The following is a 26,720-nucleotide window of genomic DNA, read 5'->3' on the forward strand; positions in this document are numbered from 1 at the left end:
AAAAAAATCGGATTTAGAAGTAAATGCACAAGGCGAAGAGACAAAGAGAGCAACTCCTTGTTGTCTTGCGAGAAACGAAACATCGTTCACTTGAATTGTGTATCTCCGGTTGAGCTAATCTAGCTAAAGCAGTTGCAGGAATTTTACGCCGAAGTGCAATCGGAAAATGTAAGTTTGTACAGTATTTTTTATCCATGAATCAACCCATTGCTCATTATTTTCAGAGACACTGCAGCTAGCTCTTTTAGACTACAACTACACAAAAAGACATATAAAGCCTCAGTAGCATCGTGTATAATTTTCATTGCGACGAAGTACTTGTGTTATTTGATTGAAAATCATGATGCTAACTTCATTAAACTGAATGTGTTACCTATCTGGATGTTGTTTGGCCTTGTTTATTGATAATATTGACAATAAAATGGCTTTTTTCGGGAATATTGTTTATTTGCTCCCTTGTAGTGTCATTTGTGGCCCTTGCGCTTCGCGGTCGCGCCACAAATGACACTACGCGGGCGCAAATAAACAATATTCCCGAAAAATAGTAATTTTATTCCCTTATTTAAAACACCTGCTGCAAAATTCACACTTAACGCGACAAATCTCACCGCTGCAGATAAAGATAAGATAAAGGTGGCAAGTGGACCCTATTCATAGTAATTTTCGAGAGAAATTAAAGACTCGTGTGATATTCTCTTGTAAAACGCAGGTGCACCATTTACATATAAATTGGCCATGATTGCGTTCTCTTTCTTCGAAACATACGACAGAGAGAAAACATATCGCAAATGCTGGCCTGTAATATAAAGTTGTTCGTTGTTGCAAACGAACATACCAACCCGTTTTAAATTCTGTATTGTTGTTTTAAAATAGGTAATGCCGACTCTGAGGCTATCTGTTTGTTAACACTTATTAGTGGGAGGTCTTTGGAACATTTTCGCGAAATTTAGTTCCTTTTCTACACGATTTTTCTTCCAAATCGCGAAATTTAAGTCTCGCGAAATCTGCTTTTTCTTTCCCGCGAAATTTTCCCGGAAAATTAGCACAAATAAGATCTGGGCCGGTGACGATAAACGTTCTGCTAGATTTTACATATTATTGTATTTATCCGGCCTCTTTCAAGAATGTAGGACCGGAATAAAAAGCAAATAAATTGATTGTATCATATCGATACATTTGTCAATGAAACTTATAATTTTCAATTTAGGAAACCACCAAGTCAAAGATGTTTTTATTGGCGCCATTGATCATTCTCATCAAAGTAACAAGCATCGTGAGATGTTCGACATGTCGAGGACATTGTCAACACTTCAAGTTTGTCATCGATCAAGATGTCGTCCATGACAACGCTCTTGAAGGTCACGTGATTAAAAGAATCACTGTAAAGAGCGCCGCCCAGTGTCATATGGAGTGCAGAGACGAGTGTCTGTGTGTCTCTATAAACTATTTACAGAATACAGTGGAAAGCAACTGCGAGCTGAATGATTTCAACAAAGAGATGAAGCCAGCTGCATTAATACACAAACCAGGATCTCTGTACTATGATTTGGTGAGAAGCTACACTGTAGAGGTAAGGAATACAAAGGAAACATAAATAGAAACAAATAAACGTTGAAAAAAAAACTTCTTGGTTAATAAACTCAAGAGGCTAAAGACATATGGAAACTAGTAATAGTGGTCCAATTTTGTTAAAAATCACCATGCAAGTGTTCCGAAGCGATAAACAAGTTATATATTGTGATGCCATCAGGAACTTTTTTTTTTTTTCTCAACTTGAAAAAATCAGCCTAATTTGTTCAATTGTTGTCCTTGTGGACTGGAAAAACATGGTTCCTTTCTTCTTTAACATCAATTTACTTTATACAAAAAGAAAGTTATTACCCAATCAGCCCAATTAAAAACAACGATAGGTGACCATATTCGTTTTCAAGAAAATGATGATTTAAGGCCTGGCAAAACGGAGATGCAAGTGGACGCAAGTTTTCAACTTGGGTTTACTTGCCTCTCCGTTTGGCCAGGACTTGCGTTCACTTGCGTTGACTTGCGTTCGCTTTGGTCGAGATCAAATTTGCACGCAAGTAAACGCAAGTTTTTCACCGTTTGGCCACCCAACGCAAGTCAACGCAAGTTTTGCTGCTTGCTTCAAATACTGAATTGTAACGCGCGCAGTAGCATTTAAATGGCTTTTTTGACAACTTCCGTGCAATTGCGAGTCCGTTTGGCACCCAACGCAAGTTTTTACGGTGAGGGTAAAAGACGGAATGAGTTTGCGGAATGGCATGTGGCATGAGTTGCGGAATGGCATAATTATGCGGAATGTAATTTACGCGGAATGATTCATTGACATAAATTATACTAAAAAGCGCGCCAAATTTTAAAAGAGAAGCTGCCTTGTTAAATACTGCTGGCTCAAACAATCAGGCAAGGACTGAGCAGAGCAGTATGGACGAGGAAACTTCCATAGAACATCGTTGTAAAGATCATTTCACCGTTCAAATCACCGATTTACGCCGAACAGAAGCAGAGAAATTATTTTCGCTATTTGCCGTGACGCTTCCGAGGACTTGAATTATCGACTAGCTGGCGTTGGCTGAGTACAGTGTGAGTAGTTCTGTTAACATGAATGAAAACTCTCGTCTATTTGCCTCAAAATACAGAACGATATTCGTTGTAATGCTACGTACTTCAAGGCAAGACACACAACTGTCAATTTCAACCCATTTGAAGAGAAGTTTTAAAAAAGACAACGCATTTAAATAAATGAAAGCAAGTGAGTTGTTGTTAGTCGCCCGCGCGGAATAATATGTGACCGTGTCACTGCCTTGTTCCAGGAATCGTTTCTTTCTAAATCAAAACTTGCTAGGGGTGGGAAAAAGCTAGTGGTTTCATTGAAGACAACTACTTTTGGTATATTTCTAGCTTTTTATTACAGCGATGAAAAGATCGTGACACGGCTTCTACACTATTTACACCGCAGTGGATTTTATCGATGTGCGTCTCGTGATCTTTGCGGTAAAATAAAATGTATGTTTAGCGAATGATTTTCTTTTCCTAAGAGAAAGCCAAGTATTCACAACAAGTAGGCAGTGATAATTACTCGCCGGATTCCTTATCTGCCTTATCGGTAAATCTGCAATGCGAGCTAGATTTGAAATACGATAGCTTGTTTTTACCGTGCAGTGACTATAGTCACTATATGAAAGTTTCGCTCTACTCGATCGGCGGTCGGTTGCCGCTTTTTGCGACTTTTTTTGCTTGTTTACAAGCGAAAATAGGAGAATAGCAGTTATGTGGGGCACAATTTGGAACATTCTTGTCTACTCTCAAGGGACTTTTTTAATTTCTCAAGGGAATATTTTAATTTCTCAAGGGATTACTTTCCGCTGTGGGTGATCACGCGATCTCGTGGAAAAAACGTGACTTGTCACATTTACAAACGTTATATAACAATGTTAAAAGTGACATGTCAGCTTTCTTATCTCAACGCACGTGTGTCTGAAAGGCGATCTATAAAAAGCGTCGCACAAACAATGGATTGCGTAACTAAAACACGAATAAATAGCCACTAGCACTAACATCGTTTAAAAATTACAAACGTCAAAAATAAACCATACCAAAAAACTTGCTCTTTTCAAAGATATTATTGAAGTTAAAACAAATGCAAGAGATGGGGGCTTCTTTTAAGGCTTCTTTTTTAGGCCAAACTTGGTCGCTACAAGCGCCCATTCTATTTCGTCATCAGCCTAGGTCGTTAGGGACGTGATCTCGCGTTGACAGGGAATGACAGCAATGTTGCATGAATCGGCTTTACAACATGCGATCGTATCTACGCAGTTCGAGTGGAATTCCAGTCAGAGACAGCAAAATTCCTTTGTATTTCATCTTCAAATATAATTCGATAGCATTCACTGTATATATGGCTTTTGTTTAATCCTTCTTAAGCCCACGAAGAAGCTGTCTTGATATCCGACCCTCGCATAGACTGTCCACAGCCCTCTATTTTTCGTGTTTTTCGATCGATGAGCGCTCGGTGAGAACGGCGAGAGACCTGGACGCCAGCACAAAACAGAAGAAGCAAGAGGGTGGGGGCGCGGAGCGAAAAAAACGCCTGACTCGTCCCCAGTCGTCTTCATACAGCACGCGGCAAATATACAGCGGAGGGAGAGATTGCCGCGTGCTATATGAAGACGACTGGGGACGAGTCAGAAAAAACGCAGCTTGAGTGTATCGATTTGTTTACGCAATGTTTTCTCCGACAGTAGTCGGAAATATCCGTATTTTTTGCGTGCTCTTTCGTGGAGCAATCGTAACGATACGGCCTTGAACACATTGAACAGCGGTCTACCTATAACAATTCAAATATGGCGTCACAAAAACAAAGCGTCGAACGCATATTTTGCTGTTTCATTTGCTAATTTCGCTGCCGTAATCGACTGCCTCGAAAGGTCCTTGCAATTTTAAAGTATAGAATTGTCAGATCTCGGTGAAATTTGCACTGTTTATTTGTGTAATGTTGAGGAATATGTGTATAAATACCCGGCGCGGACGAGCCATTTTTGACAAAATTATATGGCTGCATTTCCTCCGCGAAGATAGGAAATTGTTAAACTAAACTACAAAGCAACCGTAATGATAAGTTCGAAGAACAATGCACAGGATAAACCTTCGACTCATACTTCATGCAAAAAAAGTCGGTATCTCGAAGAGACTTTGATTTAAGTTAATGTTTAAGTCTTCCACTGAGTTTATATAGTCTTCATAATGGGAGGCGAAAAGCTAGTCTCCTTCGCAGCCCGGCACTCGAGCCGAACCGGGAGCGTTGCGTCATTTCAGTCCGAGCGGCTGCGAAGGAGACTAAAGAAAAGCAGGGTTAGAAGACTTCTAATGAAACAAATATGCCGTAGTGCTCTCTGCTTTGTACCCTGTACTTACTGAGGCTGAGATGACATCCGCCAACACTGGACTTTCTGTCTCGATGTTTTGTTTAACTTATACAGTATTAATAACCGCTACATGAATATTAATACAAAGATGTATCCGAAGCATTTTTCGGTTCGTATAAAGATCTACGGTCGGTTGCTTTTCCGTCGCTGTTTTTATCTTTTGACTAAAAGCGATAAACCGTCCACAGAATGGGAAATCCTTAGCATTGGGGAAACACTGGCCGCCGAAATATTTTTCGTAGAATCCGTGAAGAACATCATACGACTCTATGCTATCTTCAATCGATTGTCATCATTAAGCCCGCAGTATTTAATAAGGCGGCTGCTCTTTAAAAATTGGCGCGCTCTTCAGTAAAGTTTATGTCAATGAATCATTCCGCGTAAATTACATTCCGCATAATTATGCCATTCCACAACTCATGCCACATGCCATTCCGCAAACTCATTCCGCCTTTTACCCTCACCGAAGTTTTTACGCAAGTTTAACTTGCAACTATTTGCGTCCACTTGCGTTGCCGTTTGGCCAGGGCTTTACGTCTCTGGCGAGGTCCGCCATCCTTTAATACGCGCGCGCTTATCACACGCGAAGTTATGCGCAGCAGAGATCTACAACAAGAAGTAAAAATAAAAAAAAATAAAAAAAACAATCGTGACACACTCGCGGCAAGTTTTGCCGCGCTTCTCTTGTTCTTGCTTCGAGTTTTGATTGGTTCACTGAATTGCTTGCGCCAATTGTGATTGGCCAGACTGACTACTTTGGTTTTGACTTTACTGCCCTCACATGAATACTGGATGTTCCAAGTCAAAAATCATAATTGTTTTCTTTTTTCAGGGAGGAAGGCGTTACTTACCGGAGAAAGACATCTGTGTCAATAAGTGTTGCGAGCCGGATCCTTGCCTCCAGGGAGGGGTGTGTCGGGAGATTTGTGACCCCAAGACTGTGAGATTCAACTGCACCTGTCCTGACGATTACACTGGTCAGCGGTGCGAGAAGCTCAAATATCCTCGAAATTGTAAAGACATCTGGAAAAATGGCGAGTCCACTTCAGGAAAGTACAGGATCTATGACGCTCAGAATCAGCCATTTCTGGTGTACTGTGACCTGGAATCTGAGCCTGACTTTTTCTGGGCTCTCATTCAATCATTCTCGCTAGAAAACAGAGAGGAGTTTAAAAAACACTTTAATATTGATTATCCTGTTGACGAAGACTCACTGGAAGTCAATTGGGCCTCACACCGTTTGTCTTTGTCTCACATGTTGCATCTCGCTGGACATTCAACTCACTTGAGAGCAACATGCAACTTTAATTCTGAAGGTTTTAGCTACACAGACTACGCACGCGCTGACTTGGCAAGCCATAATCTTTTTAACTCGTGGTGGCAACTTTGTAAGAGATACGAATATCTAAACATCCGGGGAGTTGAGTGTTACGATTGCACTTCACATACAAACAACCGTGATGACTTAGGTTGGTTCATCAACAGCTATAGAAGCTTTATTGATCATGGTTGCGAGTTTGATGGCAGACCAGGAATGGGCAGCGAAGAATATAATTTTGGAAATTATAATTATCGGAACCCTGAACATCGCTGTTCATCGGCAGCATCATCAACAACTCAGCACTGGTTTGGAGTCAAGAGAGATGATGTGTAGATTTACTGAGAAAAAAAAAACGCTACAGTGAGGAAGAGTTAATCAGTGAGTGGTTTAACAGATCGGTCAGTACAAAAGGCATTCAGTGGCACAAAAAAAATCAGCAAGTGACAAACATCACTCGGAAAAAATTCCGAAATAAACATGAAAACTTTTTGAAAAGCTTGTATTAACGTCGATATCTTTCTCGACATTTGCTACCAAGCTTAATTTTAATTAAGCTACCGACTGGAATTAAAAGTGCTACCGACTGGAATTTTCGAGAAAAAAATTTCAAAACTCCGATTTCGCATTTCTTCATATTCAGTCAAAAGAAACCCTTTGGTGAACTATTTACGAAAATGAAATTTAAAATTTTCAAAGGGTTTTTATATTTGAGAAAATCGGCAAAAGGTTAAAAGGCCGTTTTCGCGTCCCCGCCGCCATAAAATTTTGTCGAATTTTTGTGGGTATTCAAAACACTCGTACGGAAAGAAGGTTGAACATATGAAATTTATCTTTGGCAGGTATGCGGGGCATCCAATATACTACACAGAAACCTAAAAATATTGCAAAACGATGCAATTAAACAGATCTTTTTTAAAGCCCGAAAATTGGTATTTTGAGCACTTTGGTAAACACTTGAAACAAGGGTAACTTTGGTGGCAAAAATCGTGTCCTGGTACATCGAAATTTGGAATAAAAAATAGATCGGCGTCAAGTACTATTATGGTACTGTAACATATAAAAAATCCAGCCCGGGCAATTGAAAAACCACCCGTTGAGAGAAGTAAACGCATAGTAAATATTTCATGTATTGACTACAAAAATTGTCACGGTCACGCAACACTAGTAAACACATTTCGATCTGATTTATTCAATGTGTTTTAGTTTTGCTCACTTTGGCTACAGTTTATGCTCGAAAAAGTCTACCTATCTTATGTATACTTTACTGTTTTGTATTCATATAAAAATTAATTTTAGAGGATGGGATAATTGATCTGACCGCAAAAATACAAAGGTCAAGTTTCGTGTCATATTTACCGACTTTGCCGCTCACACTGTGTAACTCGCACTGTGAAAGAAATAAAACAATTCAAAGCGAAATGTCTTCACAAAGTAGTCTCGAAGCGTGTCACATTTTTATCCTGGTGGTTCTGTTTCATTAAATTACTAACTATTTAACACTGGTAAAAGTTATTTTTAGTTCCGGCTGTATCGATTCTGTAAAGTTTTTCGAATACCTCAGTCTGTGTGTCAACAACATGAATTTTGCAAATACAGTCGAAGCTCTCGTAAGCGGACACCCTCGGGACGCGAAAAGATTGTCCGTAACTGGAGCTGGCCGCTTACGAGAATGGTTCTCGTAACCGGCCACTAGAGGTGTAGAGAATAGATGGCCGCTTACGGGAGCTTACCCAGCTAACAATAACCGGACGGACGTTATTGACGACTAACAAACACTGAAATGTGGTACTGTTATTACTGTAAAGTCATTGCGACAAACGGCGATGTGAAATTGATTGAAAAAAGCAAGATACAGAGGTTGTTAATTAGATTTTCTTTGGGGTGTCCGCATACGGGAGCTTAAAAACAAAGAAAAAGTCTAAGTCGTAATTTCTGAAAGTGTCCGCGGCCGCTTACGGGAATGTCCGCTTACGAGAATGTAAAAATACAGAGTTTGTATGGAAGTTAAAACGGGGTTTCAAACAAGGCGGCCGTAAGTAGAGCTGTCCGCTTACGAGAGTGTCCGTTAAAAGAGCTTTGACTGTACAGTATGTGTTCATAAACAAGATGATGATCTTATCGACAAGCGTATCTATAGGAGAACATCGAAAAATGAAGTAGCTGTGTTCAACTGCTTGTATATTTTCCTTTTAAGAGTGCGGGTCCTCGACTTGATATTATACGTCAGAACTGATACATGTACATGTTTACCAAGAACTGCAAGAATTGGAATTAGATGTCTGTCTGACGGCACTTAGATAACGGCTTTTTTCGTAGTTTCGTTTGTCAGTACATACGAGCTATTTAAGAAGCCAAATGGTTGGTCAGAGAGCATAACTTACTTACAGACCTGGAGGAAGCCACTAACCCAGTGTCATAACGGCTGCCTTTGGATTAGAACATAAATACTACCTACCTGAAGGTAGCCACTAACCCAATGACTTAATGGCTACCTTTGGGTAAGCATAATAACACAGGATCTCTAGGTAGCCGTTATCCACATGACTTAACGGCTTCTTTTGGGTAAGTATAATTACACAAGATCTCTAGGTAGCCGTTATCCACATGACTTAACGGCTTCTTTTGGGTAAGAATAATTACACAAGATCTCTAGGTAGCCGTTATCCACATGACTTAACGGCTTCTTTTGGGTCAGCATAATGAAACAAGATCTCTAGATAGCCGTTATCGATATGACTTATGAGGTGGACAGGAATTCAGGAAGAGAGGTTTAACTTAAAAAAAAACAACAGCGACAAAAAACCTTGTAGTAGAGAGAAGAAAAGGACCAACCTTGCAGAAAAAAATTGGTCGGAAATCATTTCCTGTCTCCACTTCTCAGTATTTGAAGGTTTGCCCCTTGCCTTATTTTAGGATATGTGGGACGATTAAATGCAGAGGGCCACACAACGTTAGGAAGACTTTGGCACAATTCTTTGTCGGATCTCACGTAGCTTGGAGATGCGTGTACTAGAAGTCACTCGAGGTGTATAAAACAGTAATTTTAAATGCACGGCTAGTACGACGACACTTAGTATTGGACAATTTATTAGGAGCTAGCTTATGTGTACTAATTATAACAGTGGCGGATCCAGACCTTTAGGTAGGTAGGGCCCCCAATCATCCTTACCTGAAATTAGCTCTTGAAGATGATTTTTCTTGGTCCCGTGGGCCTCGGTTTAGCCTAAAAATAATGGGGACCAGGGCCCAATGGCTTCTCCCCTTGATCCGCCACTGTTTTTAATAGTTGCAGACGCAACAGAACACAGAGCATTTTAACTTGGTCCCGCATTCATGCAACTACATTCCTGGACAAGTTCTTGCAACAGGACCACATAAAGAGCCCTTTTCCTCACTTGTGGTACAGGAACAGCTAGTCCAAGTTCATTGCAAAAGAATTGTAGCTGCCACAGATTTTTCTTCGAAAGAGAGTTTGCCTGGACCATTTCCCACACAAGGGCCTGGCCTAAAAAAACAAATTCTGAAATCGCTAAATTAAATAGTCACTAAATCTTGCTCAGAAAAATGGCTTAAATAAGTAGCCCCTAAAAATAGCAACCTTAAGGTAACGATTACTTCTGCAATTCTGGTAATCTGGTCAGTCACTTTGTGGGACAATAAGATCAATGACAAAATAAACCTTGACCCCCTACCCCCCCCCCCCTCCCCCCGCCCAACACCCGTATAAAACCTTCCCTTTCCCCGCTATCCAAAGGATGGAATTTGATTTTAAGAGTCTGGAGGTACAAAGAGGGAGTCGAGATTGGTTGTGAATGCCGCAGTAAAAAGACAGAGAACTGCAAACGGGAGAAAGGCAGACAGCTTGGGAACAGTTGAGCGAAGGGGAGAGCGTGACGACGGCTGACAACGGCTGTGGAGTTCGCCTTTTCGAATGTGTTTGGTATTTGCTCAACCAGCCGAGAATCGTTGTTATGTTTGGACATGTATGGTAAGCTGCTGCTAGTGGTATAGTATCCTTTGCTTTATAGCCAAGAGTGTTTTTTTTATTGTTATTGTTAAACAGGAAATCAACAGACATTCAGACAGACATCTAATTCCAGTTCTTGCAGTTCTTGGTAAACATGTACATGTATCAGTTCTGGCGAATAATATCAAGTCGAGGACCCGCACTCTTAAAAGGAAAATATACAAACAGTTGAACACAGCTACTTCATTTTGCGATGTTCTCCTATAGATACGCTTGTCGATAAGATCATCATCTTGTTTATGAACACGATTTGCAAAATTCATGTTGTTGCGTGACACACAGACCGAGGTATTCGAAAAACTTTACAGAATTGATACAGCCGGAACTAAAAATAACTTTTACCAGTGTTAAATAGTTAGTAATTTAATGAAACAGAACCACCAGAATAAAATATGACACGCTTCGAGACTACTTTGTGAAGACATTTCGCTTTGAATTGTTTTATTTCTTTCACAGTGCGAGTTACACAGTGTGAGCGGCATAGTCGGTAAATATGACACGAAACTTGACCTTTGTATTTTTGCGGTCAGATCAATTATCCCATCCCTCTACAATTAATTTTTATATGAATACAAAACAGTAAATTATACATAAGATAGGTAGACTTTTTCGAGCATAAACTGTAGCCAAAGTGAGCAAAACTAAAACACATTGAATAAATCAGATCGAAATGTGTTTACTAGTGTTGCGTGACCGTGACAATTTTTGTAGTCAATACATGAAATGTTCACTATGCGTTTACTTCTCTCAACGGGTGGTTTTTCAATTACCCGGGCTGGATTTTTTATATGTTACAGTACCATAATAGTACTTGAAGTCGATCTATATTTTATTCCAAATTTCGATGTACCAGGACACGATTTTTGCCACCAAAGTTACCCTTGTTTCAAGTGTTTACCAAAGTGCTCAAAATACCAATTTTTGGGCTTTAAAAAAGATCTGTTTAATTGCATCGTTTTGCAATATTTTTAGGTTTCTGTGTAGTATATTGGATGCCCCGCATACCTGCCAAAGATAAATTTCATACGTTCAACCTTCTTTCCGTACGAGTGTTTTGAATACCCACAAAAATTCGACAAAATTTTATGGCGGCGGGGACGCGAAAACGGCCTTTTAACCTTTTGCCGATTTTCTCAAATATAAAAACCCTTTGAAAATTTTAAATGTCATTTTTTGTAAATAGTTCACCAAAGGGTTTCTTTTGACTGAATATGAAGAAATGCGAAATCGGAGTTTTGAAATTTTTTTCTCGAAAATTCCAGTCGGTAGCACTTAACATCTTTCATCGTTTGAAATTTTTTCCATGCTTCTCAATAATCGACTAATAGTAACATCATGTGGGGAGTTACTAGCTCATAAGAGTTTACTGTAAAGGTTGTAGGGAGTCCGGTCTAAGGTAAAATGTAAATAATATTCATGGTTGTCACGCACTTAGCTTCATGTCTCTACGAGACATGAAGCATTACAGGCACTAATTTATCACTGTCTAGCGGAACGTTCCCCCAAAGATGGAAGCTAGCTAAGGTCACTCCGCTATTCAAGAAGGGTGATCGAACTGATCCAAGCAACTTCCGTCCTATCTCGATTCTCCCAGTCTTGTCCAAGGTCATTGAGCGGCACATGCACGATTCTTTGTATACTTATCTGAATGACAACAACCTTCTCTACTCCAGGCAATCTGGCTTCCGGAAACATCATAGTACTGAAATAGCTCTGATCAAGATAGTGGATGAACTACTATTCAATCTCGACAATGATAAGGTGTCGGGTATGGTACTTGTGGACTATACCAAGGCATTTGACATGGTGGACCATGAACTGCTACTACGGAAGTTAGAGGTGTATGGGGTTATTAACAAAGAGCTAGTGTGGTGCCATTCATATCTCTCAAATAGGCAACAGGTGGTACAAGTGGGCGGTGAAGTTTCTTCGGAAATGCATATGGCTTACGGGGTTCCACAAGGATCTATACTAGGACCGCTATTCTTCCTATTGTTCATAAACGATTTGCCACTACACGTTTCAACTCAAGTAGACCTATATGCTGATGACACCACTGTCTGTGCCGCAGCTGACGTCGCCAATCTGCATCTTCTCAATGACTCTCTCAATACGTCGGTAGGGGAGATTGAGTCCTGGGCGAACGCGAACAAGCTTTTGTTAAACGAGAAGAAGACGAAGGTCTTGATGATCACTGGCAATCGCCTTGCTCCTAAGACAGGTGTTGAACTGTGCGTTAAGGCGGGAAACGGCGCCACAGCATTAGATAATGTATCAAGTGCAACATTACTTGGACTTGACATAGATAGCAAACTTTCGTTTAACGAACATGTAGAAAAGACATGTAAAAAAGTGGCCTCCCGTATTGCAATTCTTAGAAAAATAAGATCGTTTTTGCCGTTAGCACAACGCAAACAATACTATAACGCCTTAATACAACCTATTATAAATTATGGTAGCATAGTATGGTCGGTGTGCAACAAAGAATGTCTAAACAGAATTCTTAAACTACAGAAGCGCGCAGCCAGAGTCATTCTCTTTGCAGAACCGCGTGCATCATCTGTGGAACTTTTTAATAGACTGGGATGGATCCCAGTACACGAACAATGTAATATAAACAAATACGCGCTAGTCCACAAACGGATCTATGGAAACGTCCCTACCTTTTTAAGCGACCAACTTGTGTTAAATAGCCAAGCAAACAAAAGAAGCACTCGCTACGCTTATTTTAACTTGCGCTGCCCGAAATTCAGAAGGGAGACAGAAGGCGGGCGCACTTTTTCTGTTTCTGCCACCCGCCTTTGGAATGCTCTCCCTATCTCAAAAAGGCGAATCGAACAGCCGAAGCCCTTTAAAGAATCTCTCAGAGATCGGGTGTTTTCGGAGCAGCAGCTTTTACATCATTTTATTGTATAGTTTTAACTTTTTAGCTTCATATATCGTTTACTATTATGCATATTCGTATTCAATTTTCAATGTATATAGTGTTTTTATAATATTCTAGTGTAATTTTTAGGGAGGGCCACAGGTTTGTTAGCTTTGCTATTTAGTGTTACCCTCATTTTAAATAATTTTCTTCAAGATTTATTTGTTTTCAACCGTTTGGAGCGTGAAAAAGTTACATTTACATCGTCTAGAACTTTCAACCTCTTCAGGGTTCTCTTCAGGACATGATAATGAATATTATATAAGTCACTACGTTAAATATGCTGGGCAAGTAAGAAAATAGCACATGAACATTGATTCCCTAAGGTGCTGTCTAAATTGTCTTATTGTTTGAGTTTCTTAGGATAATAGTATTTAATTAGGATATGTCTGGATATGTACGCAGTTCTATTCTTACGCTCTGGTGATTTGTCTTTGTGCGTATTTGCGTATATATACAATATTGAAATAAGAATAAGAATAAGAATAAATAATAAGAACGTTTCCATGCTTGGCGAACCGCGCCAGTCCTATCATTCCGGTCGCAAAAATAACGTTGTTGCTCCGCAACTCATTGTGCTGCTCCTCGTTGGGTCCTGGTCTGGGGAACGGCTCCCTGCAAATATTCCAGTTTACTGTTCATTTGTAGTTGCTCCATTCCCGAGTATTTTGGTAGTCCCGTCACGATGTTGACTCCCTCCTGCACCTGCCGGGTCAGCGGGTCCTTGTGGGTGCTGGTGATCCACATGTCAAAGGTCACCTGCCGGCCGTTGTGGTAGTCAATCACATGTTTGCCCAGGGCGTTGTTTGTCTGTCGCTTCTTAGTCGCGTCTTGGTGATCTAGTGCTCGGGTGAATCCATTTCGCGCCGATTCACCGATGTAGTAAGAGACCATCGGCTTACCAGCTTCGCCCACCACCTTTTCGCCGCTGTCGGCTCTGTCGGGGATGGTGTCTGGCCCCTTGGTCCTACAGTCGCGGCATTCTATCAGGTAGCAGCAGCTATTTCGCAAGCATGGTCCTCCTCTCTTCCTGTCGGGCCTTGTCTCCGCGCTGCGACACACTAGACAGTCTGCTCTGTTGCACGGCCCTGCCCAGGGATCTTTCATCAACCTTGAGCTCATCTTTTGACCTCCTCTTTCTACGATTTTTACTCGCTCTCCGCGATCTGTCCCGCTCCTCTCTTCAACCTCCCGCAGCATGTTTGCAAGCCTGCCTCCGGGGGTGGCAGGGACGAACATGACGGTTGAGTAGCCACCGGTCTTGAACCACTGGGTCTTAGCCGACAGTTTCTTCTTTCGTCTCTCCTTGGCCTGGTAGGAGCGCGGCCTGTTGATTGGCCGGTCGTTATCTTCCTGATCTTTCTTCATCCTGTCGAATGCCATCATGGCGCTGGTGATGATCTCTTGACGGTATCTGGCGCCGTATCCGCTCGCTCGCATCCTGGCTGAGAATTCCGACAGCAGCTCGGCTTTCTTGCTGTCTGACAAGTCGAGCGAGGTGTTTCTCAGGATCCTCAGTGCTTGTTGCGTCAGTGCTGTCCTCTTCACCTTTTCTGGTATCGCCGATCTTGCCATGATCAGGAGCGGGTTGGCCATAGGCTTACGGTAGAACTGGTACATAACTTTCTCCTTCTTAGTTCCGTTTAGTTCTTTCTTTTCAATCCACACCTTAAGGTCTAGGATGGGGAGTTTCCCGTCCTCGTGCTGCGATGGCGAGTCTTCCTCGAGCTGGATCATCGGGCTGATCGAGTTGCCCATGTTCCTCAGCTCTCTCATGGTGCGGGTATCAGCCGGCGTCGTCTTGTCTGCTTCTACCTCTTCCGGCACTACGACGAGCTTATTATTATTATTGCATTACAGGCATTGCGTTACAGGCATTGCATTACAGGCATTGCATTATAGGCATTGCGTTACAGGCATTGCATTACAGGCATTGCGTTACAGGCATTGCATTACAGGCATTGCATTACAGGCATTGCATTACAGGCATTGCATTACAGTCATTGCGTTACAGGTATTGCATTACAGGCATTGCATTACAGGCATTGCGTTACAGGCATTGCATTACAGGCATTGCGTTACAGGCATTGCATTACAGGCATTGCATTACAGGCATTGCGTTACAGGCATTGCGTTACAGGCATTGCATTACAGTCATTGCATTACTGGCATTGCATTACAGGCATTGCGTTACAGGCATTGCATTACAGGCATTGCGTTACAGGCATTGCATTACAGGCATTGCATTACAGGCATTGCGTTACAGGCATTGCATTACAGGCATTGCATTACAGGCATTGCATTACAGTCATTGCGTTACAGGCATTGCATTACAGGCATTGCATTACAGTCATTGCATTACAGGCATTGCATTACAGTCATTGCATTACTGGCATTGCGTTACAGGCATTGCATTACAGGCATGCCGCTGAAACAGAGGAAACATAGAAGATGACGACTAGGGCTGTCTCAAAGATGCTCGACATTTCTTAAAAAGTTACTCAAAAGATGCTCCAAAATCCAAAACGTTGCTAAAAAAAATCCAAAACGCTGCATTTAAATAAGAAATTCTCCAAATATATGCTAATTTCCCTTTGAAGATAAGATTTCTAAGCATTTTCATGCAATTTACCGTATTTATTCAATTAAGCGCCCTGGGCGCTTATTTAATTTTTGGACCTTGAGAGTGGGCGCTTATTCGAGGTGGGCGCTTATTTGAGGCTGGGCTCTTATTAAATTTTCACCATTTCTCGCAAGTAGTAAGTTTATTTTACAACAAAACAATGAATAATTGTTCATTGAAAGTTTCTGTAAAATACTAAGAAAACTCGGTCTTCGGGGAAGTTTCTTAGTAGTGCTTAGTCAATTTCAATCTCAATTTCATTATAAATTAAAGTACTCCTCTTGTGCACTTCATTTTTTTTTTGAAGGGATATACTGTAGGGGGTGGGCGCTTATTTGAGGCTGGGCGCTTATTAACTTTTCCTGCCTATAGGGTGAGCGCTTATTCGAGGTGGGCGCTTATTCGAGGTTGGGCGCTTAATCGAATAAATACGGTAACTGCAACCGAAAAATCTACATATGACCATTTTAAGGCCAAAATTTGTTGAATTACAAGGATTTCCTTCACTAAGAACAATCGTGAAGATACCGATGACGTCATGTTTGCTGTCGAGTTTTAATGCTGATCCGAAAGTTTAAGCATCTTCTGAACTTCCTCGGAAATCTTCGGAAAATTTCGTTAATCTTCGGGTAAGTTCGAAAAATGCTCGGACACATTCGTACGGCCTTCGAACAACACTCGGACATCTTCGGAAACCTTCGGTTGTTCGAAAGTTGAAAAGTTGCCCAAAAGTTGCCGAGCATCATTGGGCATCATTGGGACAGCTCTAATGACGACGGTCCTTTCCTCGACTCTTCTTAGCTGATGTCGGATTTTTATCCGAGTAGCATGTCTCATGCAGTGACTGGTTAGAATCTTTTTAAGACTTTATAACCGCCGTCTCTCTTTTAAAACACTGTAGCAGTTTTTGTACAATAGCTGAGAGAATTCTCGCACGCTGATTGGTCGAATGTTGCGTTTGATGAAAGTGTAGACCATGAAAAATTACGTTGGAAATTGGAAAAAGGTAAAGATAACGACCGAATACCCTTCAATAAGCTTGGCAACACAGTTTTTTCGTTAAAAACAAGTTTGTAACACCAACTGCTGAAAATAGGATGTTTAAAGCCAATTTGAACAAGAAATACAAACAATACAATTCATTTACAGCCTTTCGTTTAAAGTCACAAAGGGCACCAGGCTTGCCAGCTTTCAATTTTAAATTATTAATGAGGCGGATCCGGGTGTGTGGGGGTGGTATGGATTGAGTGGCTAGCCACCTCCTTGATCCACCAGATCCACCACCATGAAACTAAATACATTTAAATAGAAAATAAGGACAATAACACTGGGTGTAAACATTTTTTTATGTTTAAGGCTTAAATGAAAGCTGAGAAAATCAGTTACATCCACCTCAAAAAACATTCGATCTCGATGAGTTCTGTTTGTGAGCCCGCGATATGTTCACGTGATACTGGTCAGCGGATACCTTGTTTTGACAGCTGTCAATTGACCATGACATGGACGTCCAATATCAAAGATGTAAGCTGACGTTAACCATAACCTTGAACTTATTTCTAGAGTATGGCCGCCATGTTGGAGCGACGTCGTCGCTAGGTACACGCGTCCGCAAACCATACCGCTAGCCATGATGACCATGAAAAACCAAAAGCATGGTTCTGTTAATTTTCTATGGGTATGGGGCTCTGCTCTGCGGCCCTTCGGGCCGCTGGGAGCTCCGCTAAGAAGAATAAAATAAATAACAAGCCAAAAGTCAACAACAACAAATAAGCATCCACGTTGCTCATTGTAAATATCACCTTTATTAGTTTGCATAGAGCAGTTTTCACTTGAGTGTCGAAAGTAATTCGCGTTTGCATTGGTTTTGCGTTACTACACTTAGTGATTGGTTTGAAAAACTCGCACCACTTTCTCGGCCAATCAGAAGTTAAACCAAAACCAATCGTGAATTGCTTGAGCAAGTTTTCCCGCGCTTCGTGATTGGTTTACTGGATTGTCTGTGTTCTTTGTGATTGGCTAAAGTAATTACTTTGGTTTTGGTTTTACGACACTCAATTGAAAATTGCTCTATAGGTACTATTTATTTGTCTATGCTTTCTTTTTTTTTACTTCATTTCTGTGTTTACATTTTTGCTCATTATGAAAATTTTTAATGAGTAACAAGCTCAGCATCCTTAAAGTATTTTGTATTTAACCTAATGCTATGTTTGTATTCAAATAAGTTATGTGCCCCTTAGTCCGGTAGAAGCAGTAGGTCGTACCGGCATGCAAGTAAATAATGAAAGTTATGTAACGTAAATAATGACTCAAATTATGATTATGGTTTGAAAAATGCTTTGTTTTATTTTGAAGAAAACATACAAAATAAGGCATCGCGTGTGTTTTACATAAACTGAATAAAGAGAAAAACCTTTTCGTGTCTGTATTATATAGCACAACGTTATGCATCAGTCAATTCGGCCCCAGACCCCGGGACTTTAACATACCGTAGAATTCCGGTTATAAGCCCTGGGCTTATACAACTTCCTTAAGGGGTTTTGTGTGGGCTTATAAGCGGAGGGGCTTTTATCCGGGAGGGCTTATAAGCAGAATGAAAAAAACGTTTCGAAACGAGCCACGGGAGTGTTGATCGAAATACGTTTAAGGTTAAAACCACATAAATAACAACATTTCGCCCTGTTCAGTACTGTCACCTGGCAGAGGGGGCGCTTAAGCTTATATCTGGGGAGGGGGCTTATAATCGGATGTATTTCTTTGTTTCCAGTTAGATGGACCGATAACCGGGGGGGGGGTCATTCCTGCCGTTGATCACATCCCTGCGGTGTTCCCTGAAACGGTCTGCCATCCTGCGCCCGGTCTCCCCATTGTACACAGTCGATGGGCATTTCTCGCATGATACACAGTATACTACGTTCTCCGTTGTGCAGGTGAAGTCGGACGATGGGAAACGAAACATTTTATTGGGATGGCCTAAGCAAATTTATTCATTTATTTTCGAACCACGGTGCAGTTGTAGCGGAATTTTGAAACATTTAGCAATATTAACAGAAATGTGTGTCGTCCTTGCGGCGAATGAACGAAAGACTTTATTCGAGTGTCAATGGTATGAAGCTTAAAAAACTAATTGGATACACTATTTTTATACATTTAAATATATCTTAGCTACTTAAAGTTAAAATTATTTACAATTTAATTTTAGAAAACCTTACTACATAGATAAATAAATAAATAAATAAATGAGAATAAAATGTGAACTTTAAATTGTAGAAGTGTAAAATGTAAAATGTAAAATTTATAGCGGCCTTGCTGCATAGGTTACATTTGTTACACTTATCTATTAGGAGTGTTTCGTCTTTGGCTCTTAATACTGTTTTAAAAACTCTTAACATTTGGTTTCTCCCTATCACTGTAATCTTATTTGTTCCAAAGATGTGGCCCAAAATGACCTAATTTGTTTTTAAATGTACTGTGCAAAAAAGGTGGAATATTAAAACCAACGTTCCTCAGATTATATCGGTTCGGGGCTGTATTAAATATTACTGTTATATAAGTGAGCACAATTACGAGTTTTACTTTAAACATGAGAATGGCGATGTTTTGTAACCGTTGTTGGTACAGACTTGGGACACGTGCTCTGTTGAGTATAATAATAATAATCATCATCATCATCATCATCCACAACTTTAATTAAAGGGGTAAACACGTGACAAATAAAAACTGAAAAACCAGTGGCCTTCTAATATATTGTACAATTAAGAACTAAAAAAAAATGGTTAAAATCTAAGAATCTAAAATTACAAAATTTAGTTAAAAATACGCTATAATATAAAAACTAGGTAAAAATTACTCTAAAAATGACGAAATTGAGCTCCGATTTGGATTTCAAGAAAGATAAATCTGCTTCTCTCCTAGGTCTCCGATTTGGATTTAAAGACGGTGCGCGCTCTTGAATTCTCTCCATTTTTTTTCTTAACGGACGATTTGCAAAAGTGCCATACAATCTCAGAATATGTTAGGTGGGGCAAATATTAGATTTGTACAGCTGTAACTTTGCAGACCATAGAATTATATTACGTAGTCTCAATAAGACCACAACCTTAAAACTCGTTTTCTTGCAATTATGATTGATGTGTTCGCTAAATATCATATTTTCAAATATTCAGATGATTTGACTTCACTGACGACCATCGAATTCCATCTTCAGTGCATATTTAGGGGTTTTCTTCGAAGACTGTGGATCAATGGTAAGGATCCGGTATTTCTGAGGGTTGGCTTGCAGTAGATTATCCTTGTATCATTGTGACACTGCCTCTGTTTGGTGACACAACAAATCCTCATCAAAAGTTTATGATTTTTTCGTAATACGTAACGACCGTAAATTGCAACGCTGGAAAGCGACTTCGCAAACGTTTGAGTAAAAGAAAACGATTGTCTTCCTCAATCCTCAGCATCTGTGCTGGAACTGTGACAGAACTTTGTTGAAACTAAGGGACAAGCTTCCTGTTTTTCGAACCAAATGTGCTACAACGCAGATAAATCTTTCCAAGGAGAGAAAGTAAAAAAAAACTCGGAGCTAGCTCTCCAAAATCAACAGATGAGCTGCGAGCTGAAGGCAAATGATTTCAAGTCTTGACACTTGATTGCCTCATTTCTGTGGCCTATAAGAGCGTACTAGTAGACCATGGAAATAGGTGCTCGATTTGTTTTATACAATAATTTTGGTGAAGTCGCAACAATTTCTCAAATTTGCCTTACTTTGCGTACCGGTTACGTCACTCAGGTTTTCATGGTCTATACTTGATAGATGAACTTGTGGCTCTCTATTCTAAAAATTTTACAATGCTTAAAATACAACTAATTAGTCGAATTTCATCTAACTACAAAACTAAAATCTCTAAAGTGCTATCGACTAGAACTTTCGACCAATCAGCGTGCGAGAACTCTCTCATTAAGCTATCGTATAAAAACAACCATAGTGTTATTAAAAAGAGAGGGCGGTAGATGTTAACTTTAGTACGTCTTAGAAAGATTCTAACCAATCAGCGAGACATGCTACTCGGAATGACTTGTGTGGGAACGACAATTCGTGTCGGTATCATGTAAACATGCATGCAGCAGAGAAATATATGGGGATGGAATGAACTATTTCTGGAATGGAAGTCATTCCGGTATCATGTTAACAGCCCCTAAACGATCTGCGACATAAGCTTCTAAAAAAGTTTTTATGTTAATTTCGGATTTTTTCCGATTAACGTTTGTCACTTGCTGATTTTATTTTTTTGCCACTGACTGCCTTTTGTACTGACTGATTAGTTGTGTCACTCAATGATTACTTCTTTCTCACTGTGGCATTTTTTTTTCTTCAGTTGATCTACACATCATCTCTCTTGACTCCAAGCCAGTGCTGTGTTGTTGATGATGGCGCCGATGAGCAGCGATGTTCAGGGTTCACATTTTTATAATTTCCAAAATTATATTCAGAGCTGCCCATACCTGGTCTGCCATCAAACTCGCAACCATGATCAATAAAGCTTCTATAGCTGTTGATGAGCCAACATGAGCTATCAACATTGTTTGTTTGTGAAGTGCAATCGTAACACTCAATTCCCCGGATGTTTAGATATTCGTATCTCTTACAAAGCCGGAACCACGAGTCAAAGAGCTTTTGGCTTGCCAAGTCTGCGCGTGCGTAGTCTGTGTAACTGAAACCTTCAGAATTAAAGTTGCATGTTGCTCTCAAGTGAGTCGAGTGTCCAGCGAGATGCTGCATGTGAGACAAAGACAAACGGTGTGAGGCCCAATTGACTTCCAGTGAGTCTTCGTCAACAGGATAATCAGTACTGAAGTGTTTTCTAAACTTCGCTCTGTTTTCTAGCGAGAATGATTGAATGAGAGCCCAGAAAAACTCAGGCTCAGATTCAAGGTCACAGTACACCAGAAATGGCTGATTCTGAGCGTCATAGATCCTGTACTTTCCTGAAGTGGACTCGCCATTTTTCCAGATGTCTTTACAATTTCGAGGATATGTGGGTTTCTCGCACCGCTGACCAGTGTAATCGTAAGGACAGGTGCAGTTGAATCTCACAGTCTTAGGATCACAAATCTCCCGACACACCCCTCCCTGGAGGCAAGGATCCGGCTCGCAGCACTTGTTGACACAGATGTCTTTTTCCGGTAAGTAACGCCTTCCTCCCTGAAAGACGAAAAAAGTATAATTTATGACTTGGAACATGCAGTTTTCATATGAGTGCAGTAAAGCCAAAACCAAAGTAATCACTTTGACCAATCACAGTTGGCGCAAACAATCCAGTGAACCAATCAAAACTCGAAGCAAGAACATGTAGCCGACGCGAGGCGTGGGAAAACGTACGCAGGGGTGTCACGATTGTTGTTTTTTTTTACTTCTTGTAAGACGAGAAAGTGGCGGGAATTTGTTTAACCAATCACTAAGCGTAGTAATGCAAAACCAGAGCAAATGTGAATTACTTTCGATATTTAAGCCATTAGTTTTTTATTTTCTGGTACGATGGAGAGGAGATTGGATGCGAGCTAGGTAAAGAGGAGAGGAAAGCAAGTCCTATCTCATCCCATAACTGATTTATCGCTCGAATACGTGTGCAACTATATTTAAAAAGGCCGAAAAAGGTGGTTGTTATTTTCTACCAACATGGCGGTTATCGTCTGCAAGCCAATAATTTATATTTTCAACGTTTATCTGATTCTGCTTTGTGGTCGTTTTGCGTTTTTTATATTGTTTCTTACCTCTACAGTGTAGCTTCTCACCAAATCATAGTACAGAGATCCTGGTTTGTGTTTTAATGCAGCTGGCTTCATCTCTTTGTTGACATCATTCAGCTCGCAGTTGCCTTCCACTGTATTCTGTAAATAGTTTATAGAGACACACAGACACTCGTCTCTACACTCCATGTGACACTGGGCGGCGCTCTTTACAGTGATTCTTTTAATCACGTGACCTTCAAGAGCGTTGTCATGGAGGACATCTTGATCGATGACAAACTTGAAGTGTTGACAATGTCCTCGACATGTCGAACATCTCACGATGCTTGTTACTTTGATGAGAATGAACAATAGCGCCAATAAAAACATCTTTGACTTGGTGATTTCCTAAATTGTAAAATATAATTTCCTTTGACAATTGTAACAAAACAATGAATTTATTTGCTTTTGCTTCATATTCTGGTTATGCATTCTTCAATGAGGGATAAATATTATAATTTGCCAAAGCTAGTCGAATATTTTTTGTCCGCCGGGCCTTGGTGTACAAATCTTTGCCGTAAATTTCCCAAAAATGGGAAAAAGCAGAATTCGCGAGTCTTAAATTCGCAATTTGGTAAAAAAAATCGTGTTGCGACAACGAACAACTTTATAACACATGTCAGCAGCACATGTGCGAGTAATAACGCCGACATTTCCGCTGATACTAAAAGTCATAACTTTTGAAATACTGTAAACATACATGGAATTTTGCATATTTTAGCCGATAAAGGACTACACCTGACCTTTCGGCTGTGTAAAGTAGAGTTATCAGCTAGGTCCCCAAATTGAAATATTCGCTTCTAAATCAAGGTCATCGTTCAACCTTCGTTCGATGCCGATCGGTAGTGGTCATTATATCATTGGTTCGCATTTCCAGATAAATTGAAGGAAAACTTGCTACTTTCTTAGAAAACAAGAAATGTTTATCAAAAAATTGATATAAAAATTGTCAGTGTTCAATGCGAATGAAATATTTGACAGCGGCTTGAAAAATACCTATTTTTCTTATTTTCCAGACCTTGCGGCGGACCCGAAAGAGGAAAATATTTAATGGCTCCTTACTCGGCCAGAAAATCATTTTAAATCAAACAATATCGTTTCAGTTCTAGCGTTGGTAAAGTCTTTCAGTTGCCAGAGTTTCAGGCAAAATTTTTTTTTTTTTGACGCAAATTTGAGTGGATGTTTTTCAGAAAGACAGCCTCTCAGTTGTAAAATTTAAATTGGAACGCCTCGTTGAACGATTACGGATTTCACTTTTAACCTTAACATTCATTAGCGAGTGCATACCATACAAGAAAACTATAGTCGTTATTCTAAAAGTAGCTGATAAACCCAAAGGAAACTTACTCGTACCTGCATCTTCCAATGACTCTTCCACAATCACGGTACACAAGTGTCAATTTTGTACTTATAGGTGGACCGATGTTTTTGACATCCAACGGAGGGTTAATTAGCGTAATTAAAGTTGTTTTTGCAAAACGTTTTGGGGAATACAATTTTCAGTAAGACTGGATGGAAACAATGGAGCCACGGGGAAGACCTTCGTGTAAAGACAACTTGTCCGTCGAAAACAAACCGCATGAAATACAGTCGAAGCTCTCTTAACGGACACTCTTGTAAGCGGACAGCTCTACTTACGGCCACTTTGTTTGAAACCCCGTTTTAACTCCCATACATCGCCGTTCGTCACAATGATTTTACAGTTATTACAGTACAATATTTCAGTGTCTGTTTTGTCGTTATCAATGTCCGATTACATTTCAAAACACCACTTACATGCATATTAGCATTATGTTAGTTGGGCAAGCTCCCGTAAGCGGCCATCTTTCCCCAACACCTCTGGTGGTCGCTTACGAGAACCATTCTCGTAAGCGGCCAGCTCCAGTTGCGGACACTTTTTTCGCGTCCCGAGGGTGTCCGCTTACGAGAGCTTCGACTGTATGTCAAAATTAACTCTATCTAATTACATGAAAATTTTGACGATACTTTAATTTTGCGAATTTTGCTAGATTAAAATGTCGCGAAATACGGATTTTCATGAAAGTTTGGAAAATTAAGTGCCCTCTGTTCTAAAGTTTACGAAAAATCGCTAAATTCAGATTTTTCAAGTGAAATCACTAAATTAACGTGTCGCCAAAAATTCACGTAATAACGAGGTATTTAACAAATCGACCACATTTCCATGGTCTAAGAAAAGACGTCACAAGATGTTCTTGAATGGTCGAAACTCAAATGGAAGCCAACGAATTTGTAGAAAATTTTGTCTAAAATGTTCCAGCTGACTTTTCACAACTCGCTAGATTCTGTGTTTGTTTTTGTCTTTTGTTTTTATTTTTGAAAAAGTCGCAACATCTTCTCAATTTGTCCGAAATTTGCCTTACTTTCCGTTAGAAAAATCTTGTTGAAAGGAACTACATTTCACGAAAATGTTATGTTCGTTTGCAACAAAGAACAACTTTATACCCCAGGTCAGCAATTGAGATGTTTTTTGTTGTTGTTGTTGTATGTCTCGAAGAAAAAGAACGTAATCATTGCCAGTTTATATGTAGACGGGGCAGCTACGTTTTAAAAGAGACTGTCACACAAGTCTTTAACTTCGTGATTGTTTTGCAATCGCAAAAACTAGTACAAATAGGGTCCACTTACCACCTTTATCTTATCTTTATCTGCAGCGGTGAGATTTGTCGCACTATAAGGGCCTTATTATATGAGCCGGGCTGGCCCGGTTAGCCGGGCTGGCTCGGTTTGCCGAGATGACTTTCAGCCCGGTATTACATGAGCCCGGTTAGCCGGGCTGGCCCGGTTTGCCGAGATGACTTTCAGCCCGGTTTCAGCATGAATGATCAGAGCACGAATGATCTTGATCACCTTTTTCCGGCAATTTGGTGGTTACATTTTTGCACTTATGCAGCTGGATGGGTTACTTTACCTGTACATCTTATTTAGAAGGAGTAGCATTGATTTTTTCGTCGGATATTGTGCTCGGAAGAGAAATTTAATGCTGACCCGCTTAGCCGGGCTGGCCTGGTGAACGCAATTACATGGAAAATTTTCAGCCCAGCTAGCCGAGATCCCGGCATCGCGATACCGGGATCTCGGCTAACCGGGCTGGCCCGGTTGTCATGTAATCGCGAAGTTGATTTTTGTTGCGTTTAACAGACGTGCCGAGATCTCGGCAAACCGAGCCAGCCCGGCTCATGTAATCAGGCCCTATTAAAGTGTGAATTTTGCAGCAGGTGTTTTAAATTAGTATTCAACTTAGAGTGATTTTTTGCAATAACATGTGTAATAATTAAAATTTTTGTGTTTGCCCTGTACTATTTCCATTAATTTTTCGTAATCTAGTTACTTTTAAACATAATGTAGATTTTTAAACCCATCTTTTATGTAATCCATCCTCAAAGGATCCTTTTTTCTTTTTGCCTCCTAGGCTATCGAACGAATAATGAAGAGGCCGTCTTTCTGAAAGTCTCAAATTCGGGTCAAAAAGTAATTTTACCTGAAACTCTGGCAACTGAAAAACTTTACCGAGGCTAGAACTAAAACAGTTTTGATTTAATTCAAAATGATTTTCTGGCTGCGTTAGGAGCCAATAAATATTTTGCACCTTCGGCTGAAGGGCGCCCGCCGCAACGTCTGGAAAATTAGACAAATAGGCCTATATCCAGGCGCTGTCAAATATTTTATTCGCATCAAACACCGACAATTTTCATACCAATTCTGCCATAAACATTTCTTGTTTTCTAAGAAAGTAGTTTTTCCCCTCGATTTATCTGTAAATGCGAAATCAAGGATATAATGACCACTTCTGATCGGCGTCGAACAAAGGTTGAATAATGAGCTTGATTTAAAAACGAATATTTCAATTCGTGACCTAGCTGATAACTCTACTTACACGGGTGTCGGTAAAACGCCGACTCGGGGTCGGGGCCGGGGTCGGGGCCGGGGTCGGGGTCGGGGTCGGGGTCGGGGTCGGGGTCGGGGTCGGGGTCGGGGTCGGGGTCGGGGTCGGGGTCGGGGTCGGGGTCGGGGTCGGGGTCGGGGTCGGGGTCAATTTTTTAATTTTTTTTAAAAAAAAAATCACCGATTCAGAAAAAAATTAC

General features: G+C 40.4%; 3 protein-coding genes across 3 annotated transcripts in view; 2 read left to right on the forward strand and 1 right to left on the reverse strand.

Moving 5' to 3' along the window:
• LOC144632318 (uncharacterized) overlaps window positions 1-26,720 on the forward strand; it is a 140,679-nt gene that overhangs the window by 21,166 nt on the left and 92,793 nt on the right. The gene's annotated exons all lie outside the window — the stretch shown is intronic.
• On the forward strand, window positions 1,226-6,801 carry LOC144633504 (uncharacterized). Its single transcript, XM_078492356.1, has 2 exons — window positions 1,226-1,570; window positions 5,776-6,801. Exons 1-2 carry the CDS (start codon window positions 1,226-1,228, stop codon window positions 6,595-6,597), a joined length of 1,167 nt encoding a protein of 388 aa, XP_078348482.1. The 3' UTR covers window positions 6,598-6,801.
• LOC144632911 (uncharacterized) lies at window positions 20,520-25,290 on the reverse strand. The gene is made up of 3 exons (XM_078491674.1): window positions 25,264-25,290; window positions 22,603-22,965; window positions 20,520-22,033 (listed from the first exon to the last, which is right to left on the reverse strand). Exons 2-3 carry the CDS (start codon window positions 22,945-22,947, stop codon window positions 21,212-21,214), a joined length of 1,167 nt encoding a protein of 388 aa, XP_078347800.1. The 5' UTR covers window positions 22,948-22,965; window positions 25,264-25,290; the 3' UTR covers window positions 20,520-21,211.

Source organism: Oculina patagonica, chromosome 12 (assembly GCF_052425735.1).
Source record: "Oculina patagonica isolate OP01 chromosome 12, crgOcupat, whole genome shotgun sequence".
NCBI lineage: Eukaryota > Metazoa > Cnidaria > Anthozoa > Scleractinia > Oculinidae > Oculina > Oculina patagonica.